Below are 22,518 nucleotides of genomic sequence, written 5' to 3' on the forward strand. Positions count from 1 at the left end.
ACGGCTACTATGCCTATCACTTAATAGATGTTATCTAATTTAATTCTCATAACAAACTATCAAAGAGTTACATTTCCCTCTGCCCTTTGCCTCATTTTACTAGCTAAGACTAGTAGCTGAGTTAGCTGAGTCTCAAAAAAAGTAACTTAAAATAGGCATACTGAAGATATAAGTGGCATGATACAGAACATATATATTTTAAATTAGATCTAGCTTTATTAGAATGATTTTATTTCGAAATGTTTACCAATAAAGAGATTCTTATGTATCCACATTTGAAAGTAGTTTGTTCATATCATTTTATTTAATTAGAAGCCTGAAAATTTTCAGCACAATTCCCAGCCTCTGCTCTGTGTGAGCCTCAGTATATTGATCTCTCAGTGTCTGTTTCATCATTAATAAAATCAATTTAACATCCTGTTCTTGCTGATTTCAGGGTCTGCTCTAAGAATAAAATGAAATAACGAAAGTGAAAGTGATTTGATATATCTACATAAAAAAAAAAATCAAATCTTCCTGAGTGTTCTCTTCTTCTAAACCTTGAAGGTGACATGGACACATGCAGATGGGGAATTATTCAGCCGTGAATGAATTCTTTCTGATAGGACTTTCCCAATACCCAGAGCTCCAGCTTTTTCTGTTTGTGCTCTGCCTCATCATGTATGCGATGATCCTCCTGGGAAACAGCTTCCTCATCATCATCTGCATACTAGACTCTCACCTCCACACCCCCATGTATTTCTTCCTTGGAAACCTCTCATTTTTGGACATCTGTTACACATCATCGTCCATTCCTCCGATGCTTGTTATGCTTGTGTCTGAGAGAAAATCCATCTCCTTCATTGGCTGTATCTCTCTTGGTTTGGGTTCCACTGAGTGTGTCCTCCTGGCTGTGATGGCCTATGACCGGTATGTGGCCATCTGCAACCCACTGAGGTACCCCATCATCATGAACAAGGCGCTATATGTGCACATGGCTGCGTGGTCTTGGATCATAGGCTGTCTAAACTCCTTAGTGCAAACAGTCCTGACGATGGTGTTGCCTTTCTGTGGGAATAATGTCATTGACCATCTTACCTGTGAGATTCTGGCTCTTCTTAAACTCATATGTTCAGAAATCACCATCAATGTGCTTATCATGACAGTGGCAAGTATTGTTTTATTGGTGATTCCTCTACTGTTAATTTTCATCTCCTATGTTTTCATCCTGTCTTCTATCCTGAGAATTAATTCTACTGAGGGAAGAAAAAAAGCCTTTTCTACCTGTTCAGCCCACCTGACTGTAGTCATTTTATTCTATGGTTCAGCCCTTTTTATGTATATGAAGCCCAAGTCAAAGGACACGAAAGCATCCGATGAAATCATTGGGCTGTCTTATGGAGTGGTGACTCCAATGTTGAACCCCATTATCTACAGCCTGAGGAATAAAGAGGTAAAAGAAGCAGTGAAGAAAATCCTGAGCAAACAGCTGCATTTATTGAGAATGTGAAAGGACTTGAGGCACATGCTATCATCAATGTAGGACCAGATCAAATCTTTGTATTCACAGACAAAGTCATGAACCAGTATCAAGAGAACTTTTCTGCCTGTCAAAAAGGGGACTTCCATTCTTTTCAATACACCGTGCTCATGTAAAACATTCTGAATAGTGTCTTGTCTGCAGTTTCTAACTGTATTCAGTTCTGTCGACTGGTCCCATGTAGGGCACATGGCTTTTCCTCAAGATGGTTCTCTCTCCTCTGTTGTCTGCTATTTCCTTTTTCTTCCTTCTCTCTCTTCCTTATTTTTTTCTCTCTCCTCTTCCCCACTTCCTTCTCATTCTTGTCCTTTCCCCTTCCTTTTCTCTCTTCCTTCTGTCTTTCTGGTCTCCTTTCTCAGTCCCTTTGAATTGAACATCTTATTATTTTGTTTTCTAGCATTCCCTTTTCTGGTAAAAGAATACAATTTTTTTTTTTTGACAGTTAAATAGTCCCTCCCCCTTTAAGTCCATGTGGTGCTAGATAGGGTTGTCCCTACCCTCTGGAAATTGTGGTAAGCAGAGAACAGAAGCTTAGGCAATTAAAGAAGCAAATCCTTCTAGTCACTGTGATTCATTTAGCGTAGCAAGTGAATCCCACTAGGCTAATCAAACTCAACCCAAGAATGCTGCCTCAGTATGAGAAAAAGAGTCCTTCTTTCTGCTAGGGTTGCTAAACTGGTCAAAAGTAAGCCTGGAGCCAATCTTTGCCAATATGTAAAGAGAGGCTGAGAGGCAAAGGGGTAATGAGAAGAGGGGGTGTGTCTGATCCTGTTATTTTAATTCTTTAATCCAGTTGTATCTAAAGTCAGATTCACAATTACTCTTTTTAGTTATATGAGTCAATAAATTACCTTTTTATAAAAAACTAATTTTGAGTTGAATTTTCATCATTTATAATCAATTATATAGCCCTACCTAACTAAAGTATTCATTTTTAGCTCCTTTTTCCTCTCATAGTTTTGAAAAAACAAACATGAGGATATATTACCTACACGTTCCCAAGTTCTCCAGTGTTTAGGGGCTCCTCTTTCCTTTAATAACTAAATAATCCAGTTTCTATTCTGTATGCCCACAAGTGCTCCAATCATCTCCCCAATAATTTCTGAGGAGCATTTACATTTGCCTAGTTTCTAGTTTTCTTTTTTATGCCACACTAGTGTTCTAAACTTTTCCATTATTCCTCTCTAGTCATCTTATATACTTCTGTGTTGTTTAAGCTCCCAACAGTACATTTAACCCACAAAGAATAGACATGTCTCCTAAATATACACATTCAAAGGCCACTATGTACACACAACCAGCCAAACAAAAGCCCAATGGCGAACACTTAAAAAATGTTTAACACCTTTACCTACTCTTGAGAATAAGAGAAAGGGGCTATTATCGGTAAGAAAAATAAATCAATATTAAATATTATTGTTCTTGATATATTTTAGCCATCTTCATTCACATGAGTCCTCTTATATCTATTTTCCTCTTTAGCTCCTCTCCTTCTTCAAGATTAATAGTATCTATTCACTTCCTTCTATCATAAGAAGCAGCACTTTTCTCAACGAAAAATAACGGATCCTTGGCTCAAAGCACTCCTCAACATGTCCCCTCCCAAAATGGAGAGTGAGTTTACACCCAAAACAAATTGCAGCTTCTACTCTTAGAGCTACAGGAAAAAAAAAATCAGAAAGTATTAAAAGAATAGTGTTTCCTCATAAGATTTAGAAATACTGAAGTCCAATATATAAGCACTTTGAGTGATATGTTCTGTTGTGAAAATACATCAAGCTGTAGGCTGTCAATAAAAAGCCAAAGAAAGAAAGAAATAATCCAACTCACTACCTGCCTTCCATTATGAGTGTTAGAAGTATCATTACAATCCTCAAAAAACTGGTTCTATATGGTTCATTCTTAAGAACAAAAAAAAAGACCCCAGGAGTCAAGAGTACTTTGAACAGCCTCTATTTGACTTTCTTAAAAACCCCAATACCACAGCAATACTTGTAAAAACTCTATTTGCATTACAGCCCACAACTGCTCTATAGCATCTCTTTCTACCGTTCCCTAAGATCCAGTCTTCTACTGTTTTCACCATCTCTTTCCTCCATCTCATCCTTCCTTGATCACAATAGCCCCTTTCGAGCAAAGTAGAGTCTGTCCCGCTAAGGCAAGAGATTTGGAGAAAGATGAGATTTTTTAAAAAGTGAGAAATTAGGGTCTAATTTATGAGGAAACAGCTGTTAAAATTCCCAACTTAAGAATTTTTGTGCTACTACAATATTTGTCAATGCAAACATCACCACTTCTTTTCATCACATTTCACGAATCTTGTCATCTTTTCACCACTTTATTGGCTCCTCCAGGAGGAAATTATTTCCTCCTCTTTCTCTTCCATTCTTCCATAGATTTTTTTAAATGTACCTTTATTAAAGTTCATATTTTATTTATTCAATGTGGCATAGTTAAAAACAAAATTTAAAAAAAAACCCACAGGACTTTTATAAACTAATTCTACAATTCAGTAGAATTATAAATTTTAATCTATCAAAGTCTCCATTTGTCTTGACATAAAATGTGACTTCAGTCCCTAAATCAGGAGGTTTTATGAGTATTGAATAAAAAAAAATTACAAAATGCCTTATTCAGTGCTTGGCTAATACCATGCAATGCGTAATACACATTTCCGTTACCATTCCCCACATACGTCTATCTCTTCTAATAGACTGTGGGTTTCTGAGGGGAAGATATGAATAATATTTATTTTAAGGTCCTTGATACCTAGAAGAGGCCTTTATTAAAAATGTGTGTTGAATGAATGAATGAATGAATGATGTGTGACTGTCTTTCTCATGCTGAAGATAAACAAGCTTATTTGCCATTGCCTAAATAATCCTGTGATTGCTGCCTCTGCATCTTTGCTAATCCCATTCGCTCCATCTAAAAATTGCCCTCCTTAAAACCTATCTAGAAAAATTCAAGGTGCCTCTCCAAAAAGTCTCCTCTGACTTGAAAGCCCCTTATTATCTATCATTCTAACAAGACTCCACATCTTCTTCCACCAAGTTAAATTCCTATAACAATCTACTTAAACTCTGAAGTATTTATTATGTGAAGACATATTTCTATTTGATTGCGCATACAATATACCTGTTGTTTTATTGAAAGGTCATTAGGAGCAGGACCTGTGAGTTATTTGTCTTTGTAATCCCACAAATTTAACAGTGGGCTTCAATCAAGAGATTAATTCTTTGATTTTGTTTTTTTGTATGAATGAAGTCTATTCATTTTTAAATAGATTTTCTTTTCATAGAATATGAACAGTATGACTATTATATGTGATACATAAAATTAATAATAATCCTGGTTAAAATAATATTTCCTCTGTCATATATATGGTTTAATTCATTCTAGGCATCAGAAGTTCAACTGTAATAGATCAGGCAGAGTCCGTCAAATCCAGTTGCACATATATATATATATATAAAATCCCTTGGTTTGTTGAGCTTATAACTTGACAATAATTAAAATAAAAAGATATCAATTTATAAACTAGCGACTCCTACACATGTATCACCAGCCCTGCGATCTAATCTAATAGGCATTTTAAGTATAACATGTCCGATACAGAAACCTTGATTTTTTTCCATCTTCAAACTACTTTTCATCAAGGCTTCCCCATCTCAGGAAGTGGCAGTGCCATACATCCACATCCAGTCCACCAGCAAATTCTTTCAAACTAATTTACTCTGAATCTGACTACTTCAGTTGCTACCATCCTAGTCCAAACCACCACCTCACCTAGGCTACTGCAATGGCTTCCCAAAACACATCCCTGATTCCACTTTTGTTCACCTACAATCTATTCTCTGCACAGCAGCTGAAGTGTTGTTTTCAGAAGAGTATATACTGAAGTTCTAGAATAGATAAAAATCAATGATATATTAAAAACCTGCCTATGTCAGGGAGGGGTTAGAGCAAGTATCTACTGGGTCAGGCATGAAGGAACTTTTCTGAGGTTATGTTTATGTTCTATATATTTTTGTTTGTTTTACTATATTTTCTTTATTTACTATAGTTAAAATGCATTGCTTTTTTCATATACTATTGGAATTATCTATTATTTGAAGGTTTCATAGAACTTTCTTGTAAAACTATTTTAGGTCATGTGTATTTTTGTTTGGCTTTTTAAAATTAAATTTATTGCTGTGACATTGGTTAATAAAATCATATAGGTTTCAAGTGTATAATTCTATAATACATCACTTATATATTGCATTGTATATTCATCACCCAAGTGTCAAGTCTCCTTCCATCACCATATATTTGTTCTATATCTTGAAAGGAATTTGAGTGACACAGGCATGAAATTGTTAAAACTATGAATATTACATTAAGACTTCTGAATATATTGTATATAAACTTTAAATTAAAAGAAAAAACCGTATATAGTTTTAAAAGAAAAAACAAATATAGTTTTAAACTCTAGTTTAAATACATGCTGAAGTATTTAGAGAAAAGAGTAATGATATCTACAATTTACTTTGAAATGCATCAAAAATGACATGGATTTAATGAGCGGATAGAGAGATGAATAGACACATAGATATGAGATAAGCAAATTTACTAAAACATGAATCATAGAATCTAGTTGCTGAGGGTATGATGTTCCAAATTTTTTCAGTTTTGCTTTGTGTATGAAATTTTTCATAATACAGTGTTGGAAAATAATTATACAAAACCTGTCAGCAATACATCTGAATAAATGTTATTAATGAATGAAGCAAGCATAGAAAAATAGTACCATTGTCAATTCTCTTTAAATTGATTTAGAAAAAAAGTTCCATTATTTTCAAAAGGCAAAACTTTTTAATAGTTTATTTACATCTCTTACTGAAAAGAAATTAATGAATTGCAATGGTCCCTGTAAAACTTAAATTCCTATTCTGAACTCTTGTCAGGGTTTCAGTTGCTATTACTGGAGGATGGGTGTGATAAGAGGAGAAACAAAGAGAAGTAAAGAAATGTATCAGAAGATTTACCAGAATCGAGTTCTAAGGTAATAAAAAAAAAGAAAACAAGAAACTTCTTGGCATGATGTGTTGTCTGTCATATTCCTTCACATGTTTTTGGCTGTTTCTCAGGGGACTGCTGACTCCCCAGGAATGTCAGATTGTACAGGCTTTAGCAAAAAAAAAAAAATTCAGCTCTTTCTATAGTAAACATTTATTAAAACCTCTTAAAAATGAGAGGGCATCTAAATAGGAATGAAAAAAATTAACATATCTAATGAGGGCCTAGCTCTTTTTAAAGAAGTAATAATAAAAGAGACTCTAGTACATGAATCTACCAATATGCCTCATTCTAAAAAAATTACAGGCTCAGGACCAATTAATATTCAATGAAAAATATTATGAAATAAGAATTATACTGAGGCAGCCTGTTAAGTTACAACTTTTCACTATTTTCAGTTTTGTGTGTGTGTGTGTGTGTGCTGAGTAGAAGCTTCAGATAGCTCCAAGGGAGTAGAAAAACTGGAAACTATATTTCTTAACATTCAGTGTCTTTAAATAAGAAAAAAACCATCTTGAATATGAAGCCTGCTTCTTGGAATATTACTATGCTATCTCAAGATGTCAACTTAGAATAGTTTTCAGAAGAAATTTTAATCTGAGTAATGCTGATTTCCCATAAACTATGTGTCTATCAACCTTCATAAAAAAATAGAGGGGCATTTGAACTCAGATCATAAAATATATTTGGGAAGATTGTAGGTGACAACCTGATGAACCTAAACAGGGACAAAAGAGACAACACAACCCCTGTGTTTGGACACAGCCTATGAGCTCCTTGCATTTAATGCCCTGCCCTCAATACAATATTGAGGATTAAAAAGATATATAAATTACAAAGATGCTGTAATAGCAATCACTGATGGTCATGGGAACTTAAATCGGATTAAAAAGTAGTGAATTAATTACTCAGCTGGTAGGTATCTATGACAGCTTGTGGAGGTGAAGAAAAATACATTGGAGAGCACTGGTTAATGGGTGTTCATTTGAAAGAGGAAATTCATTTAAAAAATATGTCATGAACTAAGTGCATAAATGTTTAAAGATGGGTGTCTCAACTTATATCTAGGGAAGAACCTAGCCATAGTTAGCAATAAAAATAAATGACAAATAGCACAGGTCCAGAAATACTTCATATCATTTCTGAATCAGCCCCAAGTCCAGTAACAAGGTACAAGGATTTTTCAAAACAATAGACTTGCAAAGCCTATTTGGGGAAATAATTGTATTTATTAATGAGACGTTTTAAAATGTCATTAGTACTTGAATTCACTTTCAAATGCAAAACATAAAGAAAGCTAATGAATATAGGATATCTAAAAAGGGATATAATCGATATACATTAAACTCATGTTTCTGGGTTTTAGTAATAAAAACAACTTACTTTATTAATAGAAACAACATTAAATACATTTATACTATATTTAATATTAAACTGCTCACAAATCTTTCTGGCTATTTATTCTAATAAGACTTGCCGCAAAAAGGCTGATTCAGAAATATCAGACATGTTGACAAGCTCAAGAAGAGGCATCCGGTCTTTTCCCTTCTCCACAGGATTTAATTCAATGCTCAAGGCACAAAAGATACTTAATATTCCCTGGTATGAGTAGGATACTATTTAAGGAACATGGAATGAAAAGCTAATTGTTATTTTATTACATTTATATTAATAATAAAGCAATTGATGAACTTTGATAGTAATTCATCTTTGCTGAAGTTTTTCTCTCCAATATATAATCTCATATGACAAAAGAAGAACTGTAAGTTAACTTCACTCTAAACTACAGTTTGAGTTACAGGAACTCAAAAATAACAACAAAGACAGGCAAACTGTTCCAGACTTAGAGAAGGAAAACTAGTCTATACCACCACCTAGTGGCCTCAGAATACAACACTAGAAAAGTGCTTACCAGAGGATGTATCAACAAAGAACAAACATCTGGAGTTTACATATACAGCAACTGCCCTCCTGCTCAGTTGAGCCAGCATTGGACCCACCTCTCCTGCTTGCTTCTGAAGATTTGCATGATTCTGACCTTTGGAGAAAACCAAGAAGAAACACCATCAAATGGATTGTTGTCTTTGCCTACCTATCTCATGTAATTTCCTTATATAATTTCCACCCCATATAATTTCCACATAACAGATGCCCATTTGGTATGTGAAGGGTAAAAATACATCTTCACACTCTTCAGACCAGATGGGCAATAATTAAAAATTGGTCAGAATGCCTCATACACTGTTATAAAGGGTATAAGTTTTAAAAAGTTTGTCACTATTTAGTAAAATGGATATGTACATATCTTATGACCTGGCAATTCCACTCTTAGGCATATACTCTAGACTAATGGTTCATAGCCTTCAGTACACAGATCCCCAAGGGGTCTATGGATAGAATTCAGAGGGTCTGGTAACTTGAATAGAAAAAAGTTAGATTTTTATAGTTACCAATTTAGAACTGAAAATGTTTTTCCTTTGATTCTGAAGGTAGGCAACAAGTCACAATATTATTAGCAAGATCATAGATTTTGTGACCAATAAAAATCATAAATATCATCAGACCATTTTTATCTATTGTAAATAAAAATTTCTTTAATGCTTATCCCTATTCGAAAATTATATCTCATATTTACCAAGATCTTGTTATTAGCACCCTGATAAAGAAGCATGTCTATTTCTTTTTGAGAATTTGTTTTTATATTCTTTCCAGCTTTTTTAGATATAACTGACATATAACATTCTGTAGGTTTAAGGTGAACAACCTAATGATTTGATATACATATATATTGCAAAATGATTGTTAACGTTAGCTAAGATATATGTCACTTTTTACATACTTACCTTTTGGGGTATGTGTGTGGTGAGAATTTTTGAGATCTACTTTTCCAGCAACTTTCAAGTATATAATACAATTATATCTTGATAATTATAATTCAATTTGTTTTTATTTCTTTTTGTTTTCTTTGTAACCCTATTCAATTTCTCCAAATTATCCTCAAAACTCTAAGTTAAGCTTTATCTCCAACTGAGAAAGGTGAAGTTCTCAGAAAGAGTAATTTTCTCAGGGTCTTACCAACATTTTCCCTAAGTTGCAGTCATGAATTTTACTCTTCACTATCTGTTAAACATTTTCAACTTTGCATTAACATCTAGATGCTGTTGATGATGGGGCTATATGGATGGCAAAGCCACAGGGTAGAACTGTGGGTCCTTAATTTATCATGTATAACTGCCAACTAGGAAAACCCATTTTAGATTCTTAATGAACAAGAAGTGAAACCCTACTGTGTTTAAGACATTATGAATTTTGGTGTCTATTTGTTATAGCAGTTTAGCCTATTTTAATATATCCTTAAAAAGCTGAATCACATTCGTGATAACCAAATACAGCTGAAGAGATAAGAACCGGTCATAAACATATAAATTAAGTTAATGGCCACCTACCAAATACTGAGATACCCAGCTTCCTTTCCTTCTCAGTCACAAGAAACTGGCAATAAGGCTTATAACTCACAGATGGGACCCTGGAATTTTCCTCACAGGGATAACTGACTAGACTAAGCAAAATGACTTCTAGATAATAACAGATGGGTATTTCCCCTCAATGAAATAATCCAGCCAGATAACTCTACAGCAAATGATAGAAAACATAATAAAACCTAAAAAAAACAAATAACTGAAAAATAAATACCTGTAATCGATGTCCTCAGAGATAGAAATATTGAACTCATGAAAAAGAGGATATTGTTTCTAAAAAGAAAGAGCAAGAACTAAATATTCTGGAGAAGGAATAATAAAGGAGCTCTTGGAAATAACTACTGTGAAAGTAGAAGTTAAAAATTCAAAAGATAAGTTAGAAAATAAAACTGTAGCATTGTACCCCCGCCAAAACATCGACCAAAAAAGTAGAGATGTAAAATAGTAGATAAAAAATAAGAAGATCAAATGGTGGCACAGTGTATGAATAAGAAAAGTTCCAGAGATCAACAAGAGAAGAAAAAAATCCAAAAAACACAATAAATGTTTCAGAATTAAAAAGTATCCAGATTGAGGGTGTACTAAAGTGAGAAACAATAAATGAAAAAAAATAACATTATTATCATTATTGTGACTGTTAATTCACAATGTTATTGTTAAATTTCAGAACACTAGGGACATAGAGAAAAACATAAAAAGTTCCAAAGTGAGAGAAACAAAACACATATAAAAAATAGGATTAAGAATGGCATGAATGTCTTAATAAAAGCTATTATAAAAAGGAGACCTGCCTTTAAAAATATGAGGACAAATATTTTCCAATGTGGATTTTATACCCATCCAAAATATGAATCAAGAGAGTTGGTAGAATAAAACACTTTTAGAGGTGCAAGTCTCAAAAGTCTAATGTCCATGTACCCTCTCCTAAAGTTAGCAGTGAAAAAAAAAAGATACAATATCCTGGAAATAGAGGATCCAATAAAAGGTTAATGAGATTCCCCAGGATATCAGTGAAAGATTCCAGGATTGCTACCATGCCATCTTAAAGAACTAGTCCACACTGGAGCAAGAGAACAAAGGACTCCCAAAAGATAACTCTAGAAGATGAAACTGAGCCGATTAGTAATTTTAATAATACTGAGAAGAAATTTATTTTTTGGCAAAGAATATGGTGATTAATAAATAATAGGTATCAGGCAAACAATAGACAAAAAACAAGGCAAGAAAAAGAAACAGAGAAGAAATGGTCACCCTTCTATTGATTAAGATTATAAGTCTAAGCCATGCAGCAGTGACTTAAACTTGAAGAGGACTCCTCATGTAAAAGACATTGGAGATGGGCAGTCCAGGGCACCTAGTAAGGTGTCTCATGGTTTCAGAACCTAGACTTCTTTCTCAGTTTGCCATCTTCAGCATGTGGCTTCCACCTCAGTTCAACAACTCAAGCCCTACATCCACAGTCCAGCAAGCAGAAATAAGAAAGAACAAAGAGAGAAACAAACCCTCCAACATTACTTTAAGATCACTTACAGCAGGTCATAAATACACTAACATATCTCACTGTCCAGGACTTAGTCCCATGGATGCATCTAACTACATGAGTTCTATCATTAATTTAAAAAACAGGGGGCAGGAAAGGTGAGAATGGACACAGAAATAACTAGAAGTCTCTGCTACTTCCTCCAGCACTATCCTCTATATCCTATTTAGGTTTTTTTCAGGATTTACTAATCTGTAAATTCCAAGGGGACAGAGACTTTGTCTTTTGTTCACCTCTGTACCAGTTTCTGGGAAGGTGGCTCAAGCATAGAAGAAATTTAATAAATATGGGTTGAATGAGTGAATGAATTTTTAATTCCAGTGGAGAAAAGTCTAATAAATTTAAATATAAAGATCTAGTCTGGGCACAGATGCTGCTTTGTTTTTTCTTGCTTGGTTAGAAATGGATGTCCATCTACTTGAAAAACTGAATCATCCCCTCTGGCATAACTAATTTTAAAAAGCCTCCCTTCCTCTCAACAGATGATTCAAAAGTCTTTGAGCAAGGCACAACCAATACAATCACACGTGATAACTGTAATAATTTCCTACTCTTACTAGTGTAAGCAACTTTAGTGGGTACAATAATATAACTATTGTGTGTAATTTTGTCTAATTATGTATTGTGCAATAATGTAATGTAATTAGCAAGAAATGTGAACATTAATATGATGTAAATTAATAATGTAACAATTAACTATTCTTAAGGTAAGCATTATTAGATGTGGGAAGAGAAGTATATTTTTGGGGAGTGACATGTAAGAGACCTAAATCCTCGTTTTCCAAGTAACACATACACCTATAACTGAAAATATCAATTATAGGTCTATGTATTACTTGGAATATGAGAAACACCAGAAAATTCCTATAATTTGACAGGAAAAAAAGAAACAGGCATTAGAAGGAACAGCTGAAAATTGTTGAAAGTATTTACTCTGGGGACCAATGATCAGAGCCAGAGAGAACATCAAAGATGTTTTGTTTTTAAGCCTTAAAAAAATTACTTTATTTCAAACTATGTATGTTTAAATCTGACTTTCACGTCTAGTCGGTGCTCTCATTCCTGAGCTGAAAAATACAACCTAAATCACTATAAGGAGCCTTACAAGGTCACGGTGGGAGTGGCGATAGGGAGAGCACTTAAGAAAATGAAGGCTCCCTGGTCTTCAGCTATATGTACATACCGAATAAAACTCAACCAGGCAACAACCTCCACGATTTTAAATCGTTATACATGCACACATCCATACTTCCTTCTCAATGGACAGACCCACTCGAATTCTACACACGAACATTTACGAATTGCATGCAACTGGGCACAGATGAGGTGACGGGCTCAGAAAGGTGGTACAGGAACGACCTCAGCATTCAGCTTATTCCAATGTCACCTATGACGTGGGGGTTAGAATATTTGAGAAAACAAAGGGGGACCCCAGTGACCGTGCTGACACCAAACGGGGCTGGGGCTGGGGCCGGGGCCGGGACTGGGCCGGAGGCCGGAAGCTGGAGCCCTGCGGACTGGGCGGTCCGGCCACGCCTCCCAGACGCCGAAGGTGGAGCTAATCCTGCCGAGCCCCGCCCGACCCTGCGTCCGCCAGTTGTCTGGTCGCTCCTCTTTGTCTGTCGCGAAACTCTGAGAAGAGGAATCTAGTACAGAATACCGCCTCGCTTGCCCTTCTCTGCGCTCCAAGCCGCGCCATGCTGTGTCTCCGGAGCGGCCTAACTAGAGCTCTGGCCGCGCGGATGCCCACGCCTCAGGTACTTGCTGCGGGGACGCGACCAAGCCGTTCTCTGGGAGTGAGAGCGGGGGCGGGGGCGGGGGCGTTTGCCAGAAGCGCGTGGACGCGCGCGTGCGCCCGCCGGGCTCGCGCGCCCAGGCCTGATTCCCCGCGCATGCGGCTAGCTGTCTCTGGCACCCACAGCTGCAACCTGCCGTGTCCTGTGGGTGCCCAAACCATGCAGAGCCAGGAACCTCGTAGCAAGTATGTAACAGACTCATTTAACCTTAGATGAAATATGGACAAAATAAGTTTTTGTGACTCAGCCTTAATTGTTGCGAATTGGCCTAGTCTGTAAATCTAACCAGAGAGATTTTTTCCTTTCGATGTTTATACTACGTCCTTTCTGTGTGGACAGGATAAAGAAAGGGTTTAACCTAGAGACTTTCTGGTGAAGACTAAAGAAGAGCCATTAATAGCTCATACACCCAAGATTAGTAATACAGCCCTTATCATTCTGATTCTCTCTCTACTGGGGCAAGGCCAAGAATTATTCCTTAGAACTTTCTCCTGAATTTTGAATTTCTTAAATGTCGACCTAATGTTCTCTTATAAGTGAATTGGAAGTTATTGCTGTCTAAATGAGCCCAAACTTGAAGATAAGAGAGCCTGAATCATTCCGGTTTCCTCCCCCAGCATAGTTTTACTTTCTGGCATGCAACAAAAGTCACCTCCCCCAAGCAAACACTTATCTCCTGCTATTTAGATTTTCACTGGGCTTCTCCTGTGAGAGATAAAAATTTGTGCCTTTGACCACATATTTGTTTCCAAATACAAATTTCCCTGAAAATCAATTTAAAAAGCAGTTGTGACAAATACCCCCATTGTCCCATTTTCTGCTATATTTTATCTCTAATACTTTTTAAACTATAATACTAAGCAGTTGTGTATTTGTATAATATTCTGTTATTAGAATTTAGTAAAAATGACACAAAAGGCATGTCATCCAAAAGTAGGGAGTAGCTTGGGCAATAGGAACATAACTTTAGTAGACATGAATGGAATGAACTCAAGAAGATAATTAAAAGTATGACATTTTACACAATTAAATAAAATATATAGACAGTTGTGTGTGTTTTAACCAAAAATGTCAGAGAATGAAGACTATTTGACATACCAGGTAGTCAATATAAGCCCACAATTTGTTCATAAGTTTGTACCAAAACTTTTAATAGGTAATTCTAATTACTCAGCTTCAGAATGTTGGCACATGATAACCAAACCTACAATAAGATGAATTTGTAAATTTAAATACCATCTGAGTGTGTATGTATACACACATAAATACAGAGAGGATAATTTCTAGCAGGGCATTTCCCTACCTAAAATTAAATTCACTCAGACTTGGGCGGGAAGGACTAAATTAAAACAAAAATTTATATAGCGAGCATGTGACTGATATAAAAGGAATGAAAGGTTCTTAAGGATATCTCCATCAACCTGGTGTAATCAGATAGATTAAATGCCATTCTTCACATTGCATCTGTAATTAAACCTAATAATGGTTCAGATGATTCTGGCCTGTAGGTTTTTCTTTTATAGCATTTATACAGTCTACCACCATGTTATAATGCAATTGGAAAAATTATAGCTTCCTTTCACATTAATTACACTCCAGTCCTATTTTTTACCACTGATCTACTTCATTGGTTTTAGGAAATACTTCAACCTGAATAACGATTTCCATTTTTAAAAAAACCTTAAGAGTTTTCTGCTAGTAAACCCATTTTTATTGGGCCTGCATATTTTATAAAGTTTATAATACATAACACATATAATATTGACTAAAGATAGAATATTGGCTAAAGAAGGTAAAACATTTATAAATTTATTAGAATTGTATTTATATTTCTTGGGTAAAGGACTCTGATTAAGACCCCAGTGCCTTTTTATGATTAGCTTTCCATGAAAAGGTGGCTACAGTCGACCCCCCCCCCCGCCCGCTAGGAAATAGTAGCTATATATTGAGCATGCTTAAGAGCAGTTATCTTTATTGACATCTCTAAACAAATGTCTGTGGAGAGAGGACATCAGAGGTACAAACATGGATTGTGAGTCTAATGAGTGTCCCTTGTTTCCAAATTCAGATTTGGTTGTAACATAATATTATAAACCCTACCTTCCCAAAACATTTTAATTTCCTTATCTTTTCTCAGGTGTGCTCATCTTTTGCTACAGGCCCCAGACAGTATGATGGAACGTTTTATGAATTCCGTACTTATTGCCTTAAACCTTCAAAGATGAATGAGTTTCTGGAAAATATGAAGAAAAACATACATTTTCGGACAGCTCACTCTGAATTGGTTGGATGCTGGAGTGTAGAATTTGGAGGCAGAATGAATAAAGTGTTTCATATTTGGAAATATGGTACGTATGAGTCATGAGCTTACACATTCAGTATAGATTTTCCTTCTGCTAGATGTTACATGTGACTTAGCTCTTGGATCTAAATACACACAGGTTAAATTAAACTTTTAAGAAGCAGAATAACAACAAAAAAATCCATTGGTTACTACTCCCAGTAGTATACCTCTTTGTGCAGTCCACACCAGGATAATATCCAAAGAACTTTAAATAATTTCATTTAGTGTTAGGTCATCTAAAGTACATCATTTAATATGAAAGGTGTTTGTTCTGTACTTAACATGGCCATAGTTTAGGGAGTTTTCCTTTTTCAATAAAACAAATTCAGTTAAAACACAATTTATGCTTTTATGTACAATAAGTAGAATCTTGTACCATTAAAAAAAAATTACTAGTAAGGTCCTTGTTTAACTTAAGCTCTAAGATAAATACTCATTATCCATAGCATAATCCATAGAAAACTCTTGCCATCAGTCCTATGAGGCCCTAATAATAAACATAGTTTTAGGCTCATATGTTAGTAAATGTATATACCTGTTTATGTAACAAACATAAGAGAAATAGTACTGGTGAAAAGGATGAGTGATAATAAGAGAATCAGCACTATTTCTTTGGAAACTGCTCAAAGAAGAGGATGCTGTAAACATGCATCTTAATTTTTGTTAAATTAGTAAGAATAGTTAGCATATATTACATACTAACTAGGTGCCACTGTGCTAAACTCCTTTCATATACTAATTTATTTAATCTTCACAACAACCTTAGAGGTGTAGATACTATATCATTATCCCCATTTCAACAGAGTAAGAAACAGACACAGATTCTATAAAACTTACCTAAGTCACACAACTACCTACCAAGTGGTAAAGCCTATAAAGCCCACCATACAACATTATCATTAGTTGTATTCATCTCTACTCCCCTTTTAGACTATGAGAAATGTGGGGACAGATGTCATATTATTTTGGATGGGGGGAGGGGGTATCTCCAGTGATACAATAATGTTCTTATGTGGCCTTGATGAACATTTGGTGAATTGAATGAAATCTCAAAAAGGTCTAGATGATTTTAAGTAGAAAACTTTTATTTTCCCTACTTTTTTTCTTCTCATAGATAATTTTGCTCATCGAACTAAAGTTCGGAAAGCCTTGGCTAAAGATAAGGAATGGCAAGAACAATTTCTCATTCCAAATTTGGCTCTCATTGATAAACAAGAGAATGAGATTGCTTATCTGGTACCATGGTGCAAATTAGAAAAGCCTCCCAAAGAAGGTAAGTCTTTCCCTCGTAGACACTTTGAATTTTGATAAAGAAAATATTAAAACTTTTCAACTATAAAAACTAAAGTTCCATAGGAAAAAAATAAAAGTCTTTTGTTTTAGATAGCAACATATTGTGATTGTAGAGATGAAAATAAGTTTGAACTTTTTGCTCATTAAAACAATGAATATTAAACAATGAAGTGTTTTTCTTTTTCAATTTGGAAAAGCTCAAAGTTTAAGTATGAATAAAAAGGTTGACATGGGAGTAACAGTTGAGAAGTTGAGGATTTGGAGCAAAGAAAACGATAATACATGAAATTTTGGCATGTTTTAGTATTTTTTTACAGAAATTACAGCTCATTTTCAAACTTTAAGTACATCTTTGCTTATAAAACCGATTGAAGGGAATGAATTAGCTTAAACTGTTAAGCTCTATTACAATACTTTAACATTTTTGTTTTCTTCCTTATATTTCTGTGTTTTAAAATAATTACTAAGGATTAGTCTCCTCTTGCTGATTTCATTTTCGTGCTGACTTAAGGTAATATTTACCTCAGTCTAGTTTTAGTCAGCTTTTTAAAAAGCATAAACTAATTTAAATTTTATTTTATTTCCCCCATAATCTAAATTTTATAGTGTCTTAGGTTACATGAGATTTGTTTTTTGTTTTTGTTTTATAATTTTTTATTTTTTATGCCCTGGTCTTCCTAGGTGGTCTCCCATCTAAGTACTAACCAAGCCAGACCCTGCTTAGCCTCTGAGATCAGATGGGATTGGGCTTGTTCAGGGTGGCATGGCTATGGACAGATTACATGAGATTTAAAAGGTCTTATTTGGATCCTTATTCACCTAGACCTCCCCCGAGCTTTCAGCAATATCTAAGTGCACCAAGTGGCTTCCAGAAATGCTTTTCAAGTGTTTACCTAGATTTTTAGGAACAATAAAACCATCTCTTTCAGTTTTTTAGAGGTTTTTTTCTCCTCTCAAAATCTCAGATATCGCTTTGGGTCCATTGCTTGCTATTGCTGTTAGAAATGGAATCCTATAAGGAGAAATTATACAAACATAAAATTATTTCCCCTCAAAATTGGAAAGAAGAAGGGAATATACATTAGAAATACTTTTCTTATTCAGTTCTTACTTAAATGTGTAGACTCAGGCAGCTCCCAATCCCATTATAAATTCTCAATGTTTGTTTTATTGATAAATATTACAGACTAAAAATATTTCAGATAATAGCTCAATATAGCTTTCTTTTTGTTTTGTATAATAAACTTAACAATTGACCCTTAAACATGGACAAGGACTTCGGAAACATAAAAGCAAGGAAAAATAATGCAAAGAATTCATCAATATGTTCACATAAACATGTAATATGTATATGGTCCTGCAAACTTGTATATGTACATTAACCTTCCACTGGAACCATAGTAACCTGATTAGAATTTCTTGAAATTATAATTTCTCCTCAGCCTCCCTCCTTGAATGTCCAGTGGACATCTCAAACCTAACATATTCAGTTATTTTATAAAATAATTATTTTTCTTCCTGCTCTAGGAGTCTATGAACTGGTTATTTTTCAGATGAAACCAGGTGGGCCAGCTCTGTGGGGTGATGCATTTCAAAGAGCAATTAATGCCCATGTCAATCTAGGCTACTCAAAACTGATTGGAGTCTTCCACACAGAATATGGAGCACTCAACAGAGGTACAGTTGTCCATTTCTTCTATGAAATTGCAAAATATATTGGGGAACTACTAAGTTCCTTAGGTTAATTTTCTCTCTTTTTTTCATTATGGCACATATTTTAATTTTTATTGCCAAATTTTTAGGAGTTTTTTTTTGTAATTTTAAAGGTTGAAAAACCTGTTTTACTTATTTAATAAGAATGTTAATATCTTTTGAAGTCTTTTTCAGATGCTGGATTGTTTTTCATGATACATTAAGATAAAATTAAAATCTGCAAAGAGCCTCAGAATATCTGTTCTTTTTACCTTTTTTCCCCTGTATACTTTTTATTGATTTAAAAAAGAAAATAACATTAATTGAGGTAGAGAGATTGTCTCTTCATGAAAAAGTATTACATATTTTTACAAATACTAAAAACATGGCCATGCCCAAAGAATGAAACAAACATTTCCCACTTCTTAATACTATTAACATTTTGGTCTTTGTATTCTTATGTTATTCATGTATATATTCATGTACATATATATATGAATGACATAGGAACAAGACGACCAAAACGTCATTTTATTTATATACATATACCGAAAATAATGAATATGCATGGTTAACAATGACTTTCTAATACTCTAGTGTGAGTATATTCATCAGACAGATAAGTATACATACCTTAATTTATTTAATAAACACTTACTTGGGGCATTTAACTCTCAATGTTAAAAGTTATTGCAGTCAGAATTTCAGAGAGTTTTTTTGTGGTGAACTCTAAAAAAAAGTGTGCAAAATTCATCTTGAAGGATAAATGACTAAGAATAGCTAATAAAATATTTGAAATACATATTTGTCTCCTCAGCCTCCCTCCTTGAATGTCCAGTGGACATCTCAAACCTAACATATTCAAAGCTGAGTTTTTGATCTTTACCCAGAAATTTAACTTCTACTAATATATATTAAGAAAATATTCAGAATATATAGAAAAAGATATTTACAAGTTGGAAAATATATGAAGGGAAAAATTACGAAAATTATTAGGTATCTCATACCATATGCTAAAATAGAATTCAAATGGTTATAGATTTTAATGTAGAAAAAAAGAATTGAATATGAATGTGTTTAATAATATGGATGAGAACTGTATTTCTAAGCCAAAAAGCAAACGAATCAATGAAGGAAAAAAAAAAACTAATGATTTTACTGTAAAAAGGCTCAGTCTTTCTGAATGCCCCAAAACACCGTAAATAAAATTCAAAAGCAAAATGAAAAATAAAAACTTTACAAAAGTAGGCGTAGAGATAACTACTATATATAAGAAGATGCAGATTAAATCAATGAGATGCTGTTTTTCACCTAATAAAGACCTATAGGTATAGTATGAGATAGGATAGGAAAAAATAAGTCCTCATACTGTGTCGAGTTCATATTGGCTTAATCTTTCTCCCAAAAAAGTTTGGCAATATAAATAAAAAGCCTTAATTTTGAAATTTTGTTGCCAGTATTCTAGGAAATATGCATAGGTGTGTAGGTGTACTCAGTTATACAGGAAGGAAATTTCAAAGGATGTAAAATATATAGTGGTCATTTGAGTAATGAGATTAATGTTTACAAAGTCTATTTTAATTTTCTATAATTAAAATTTTAATTATAGTTTTATAAAGATGCATAAAACTTTTATAAGAAAAAACTACTGAAAATATGTACATACTTTTATAAGAAAAGCTACTGAAAATATTCTCGGCAAAAGAGAATAGTAATATGCTGAGTACAAATCAGTATTTCATTTCTGGAGGACGGTGTATAATATGTATACTATACATACATAAGTATTATATATAAGATATACTCTTTGGTCCTCACAATTTGAAGTTTAGGAGTTTATTTTGAAGAAATGGTCAGATCCAGACTTCTTGGGTTTGAATCCCAGCTCCACCACTTATAACTGCGATGTTGAGTGAGTTGCTTAACCTCACTGTGCCTTACATTGCTCATTGATAAAATGATGATAATAACCTACCACCTAAGATTATTATGAAGACTAAATGAGTTAAATCATGCAAAATGCTTTGAAGCAGGCCTGCACATAGTAAGCTTCCAGTAAATGTAGCCATTGTTGACATTGTTACTATTATAGATACATGTGTAAATGCTGCTCTAAGGAAGTTTATGTCAGCATTGTTTACCATAAAGAAACATTGGAAACAAAATGATATGACAGGTGTGCACATAATATACATACATCTTATGTACATAATATATATACATCACATACAACATGCATCAGTAAGACTAATTTTATTTTGCTCATTTTTTTTTTTTAAGAAAATATACTAAATATTAATAGAGGTTTTCTCTGGGAAGTGAAGATTATGCTTTTTTTTCTCTTTGTATCATCCAAATTTTCAGTAGTGAACACAATTTTTCATAATCTTGCTTTTTTGTAAATAAAGTAAAATGTAGTAGAAAATAATGAAACGTGAGTCTAGTCTTGATTTTGTCTTTAGCCGTCTTACTTCCCCTCTCCAGCTTTGTTCCCTCATCTACAAAACCAGCTTGATTCTTTATAAATATCTCTCCCACATCTCTGACCCCTCTGAAATCTTAGCACTAACATAGTTTTACCTTTTGATACTCACTATTTTGATTTAAAGAATAAGACTTAACATTTCTGATTAATTTTTTTTGCATTTCTTATCTGTAGTAATACCATAGTCTTTGAATCTAGTTTTGGTTTACTTCCTCAGTGCATGTTCTTTGGTGGAACGAGAGTGCAGATAGTCGTGCAGCCGGGAGACATCAGTCTCATGAGGATCCCAGAGTCGTGGTAGCTGGTAAGCGATTTCACTAGAAGAATTACCCTTAGGAGAAATTTGATTCAGTCAGTAATTTTATATGCCTTCTTATATGTTTTTTTTTTTTTTTTTCCAGTTCGGGAAAGCGTCAACTACTTAGTGTCTCAGCAGAATACGCTTCTGATTCCTACATCATTTTCACCGTTGAAATAGTTTCCCACTAAAATATGAAGCATTTTATTAACTACCATAGATGTGTCTGCTAATGTTGCTTAAATTCTCCCAAGAGATTCTCACTTTTATTTGAAGAGGTGGTTAAGTTAATTTGCTATGTCTCTGCATTTTTAAGGCCACCTCTGCTCTTTGTCTTCATCACCTCAGGAAATATAGTTCTGTTCATTTCCCCAATGACATTTCAATAGCTATTATACATTAGAAATATTTGCCACTACTTCATGATCTTGCATTTTCATTTTTTTCAGAATGTCTCTTAGAATTTTCTGTTTTGACAATACTTTGCTTTATATTTAAATGATGTTTTTACATTTCTGTGCCTGACAGTATTTTAAAATTAATTACATGCAATGTCTGTATTTTCATGATGTCTGTTTTTTTCTGAGATTTAAAAACAAACTTGCCCAGTGAAGTTTATTTTGTGATATCAATTGGTATTCATAAGAATATTAGGTCAAACATATTTCTTTACCTTGGGGAAGTACAGTATCACCTGTGTCATTTATATTAATTATGGTCTTCACATTATTAGTGACTAATTTGGAAAATAATGTAATTAGGTGTCAATGTTAAAAAAAACTTCAGAAGACTTATTTTATATGTTGAAATGTGTTGATTTGTAGTTAATTTTTGTTCATTTTGGATCACTATTTAACAAAGATACTTGGGACATCTATTTGTCTTAAAGAGATTTTATGGTTCTGGAAATACTTGCCCTAATAAAAGCCTATGTATTTATACATTTTGGATTTTTTTTTATTTGTGTCTTATATAATCTTGTCTGAAGCTTTTACTATGTTGCTATAGGGT

The 22,518-nt window shown here is 34.0% G+C and overlaps 2 protein-coding genes across 5 annotated transcripts; both read left to right on the forward strand.

Moving 5' to 3' along the window:
- Positions 1 to 559: 559 nt before the first annotated feature.
- On the forward strand, positions 560 to 1,489 carry LOC102884800 (olfactory receptor 13D1). The gene has a single exon (XM_006906064.1). The coding sequence runs from the start codon at positions 560 to 562 to the stop codon at positions 1,487 to 1,489; it is 930 nt and encodes a 309-aa protein (XP_006906126.1).
- An 11,667-nt stretch (positions 1,490 to 13,156) lies between these two features.
- On the forward strand, positions 13,157 to 22,450 carry LOC102885057 (protein NipSnap homolog 3A). Of its 4 annotated transcripts, none has more exons than XM_006906065.3 (6): positions 13,157 to 13,356; positions 15,533 to 15,743; positions 16,854 to 17,012; positions 18,560 to 18,709; positions 21,427 to 21,513; positions 21,611 to 22,450. In XM_006906065.3, the coding sequence occupies exons 1-6, from the start codon at positions 13,297 to 13,299 to the stop codon at positions 21,685 to 21,687; spliced, it is 744 nt and encodes a 247-aa protein (XP_006906127.1). In that variant the 5' UTR covers positions 13,157 to 13,296; the 3' UTR covers positions 21,688 to 22,450. The 4 variants fall into 4 exon arrangements, with proteins under 4 accessions (XP_006906127.1, XP_015455017.1, XP_024897062.1 ...); XM_015599531.2 differs by having other exon boundaries at positions 13,159 to 13,356; positions 15,555 to 15,743; XM_025041294.1 differs by lacking the exon at positions 13,157 to 13,356 and adding an exon at positions 13,480 to 13,580.
- The last annotated feature ends 68 nt before the right edge of the window (positions 22,451 to 22,518 follow it).

This window comes from Pteropus alecto, unplaced genomic scaffold (genome assembly GCF_000325575.1).
Source record: "Pteropus alecto unplaced genomic scaffold, ASM32557v1 scaffold111, whole genome shotgun sequence".
Lineage (NCBI taxonomy): Eukaryota > Metazoa > Chordata > Mammalia > Chiroptera > Pteropodidae > Pteropus > Pteropus alecto.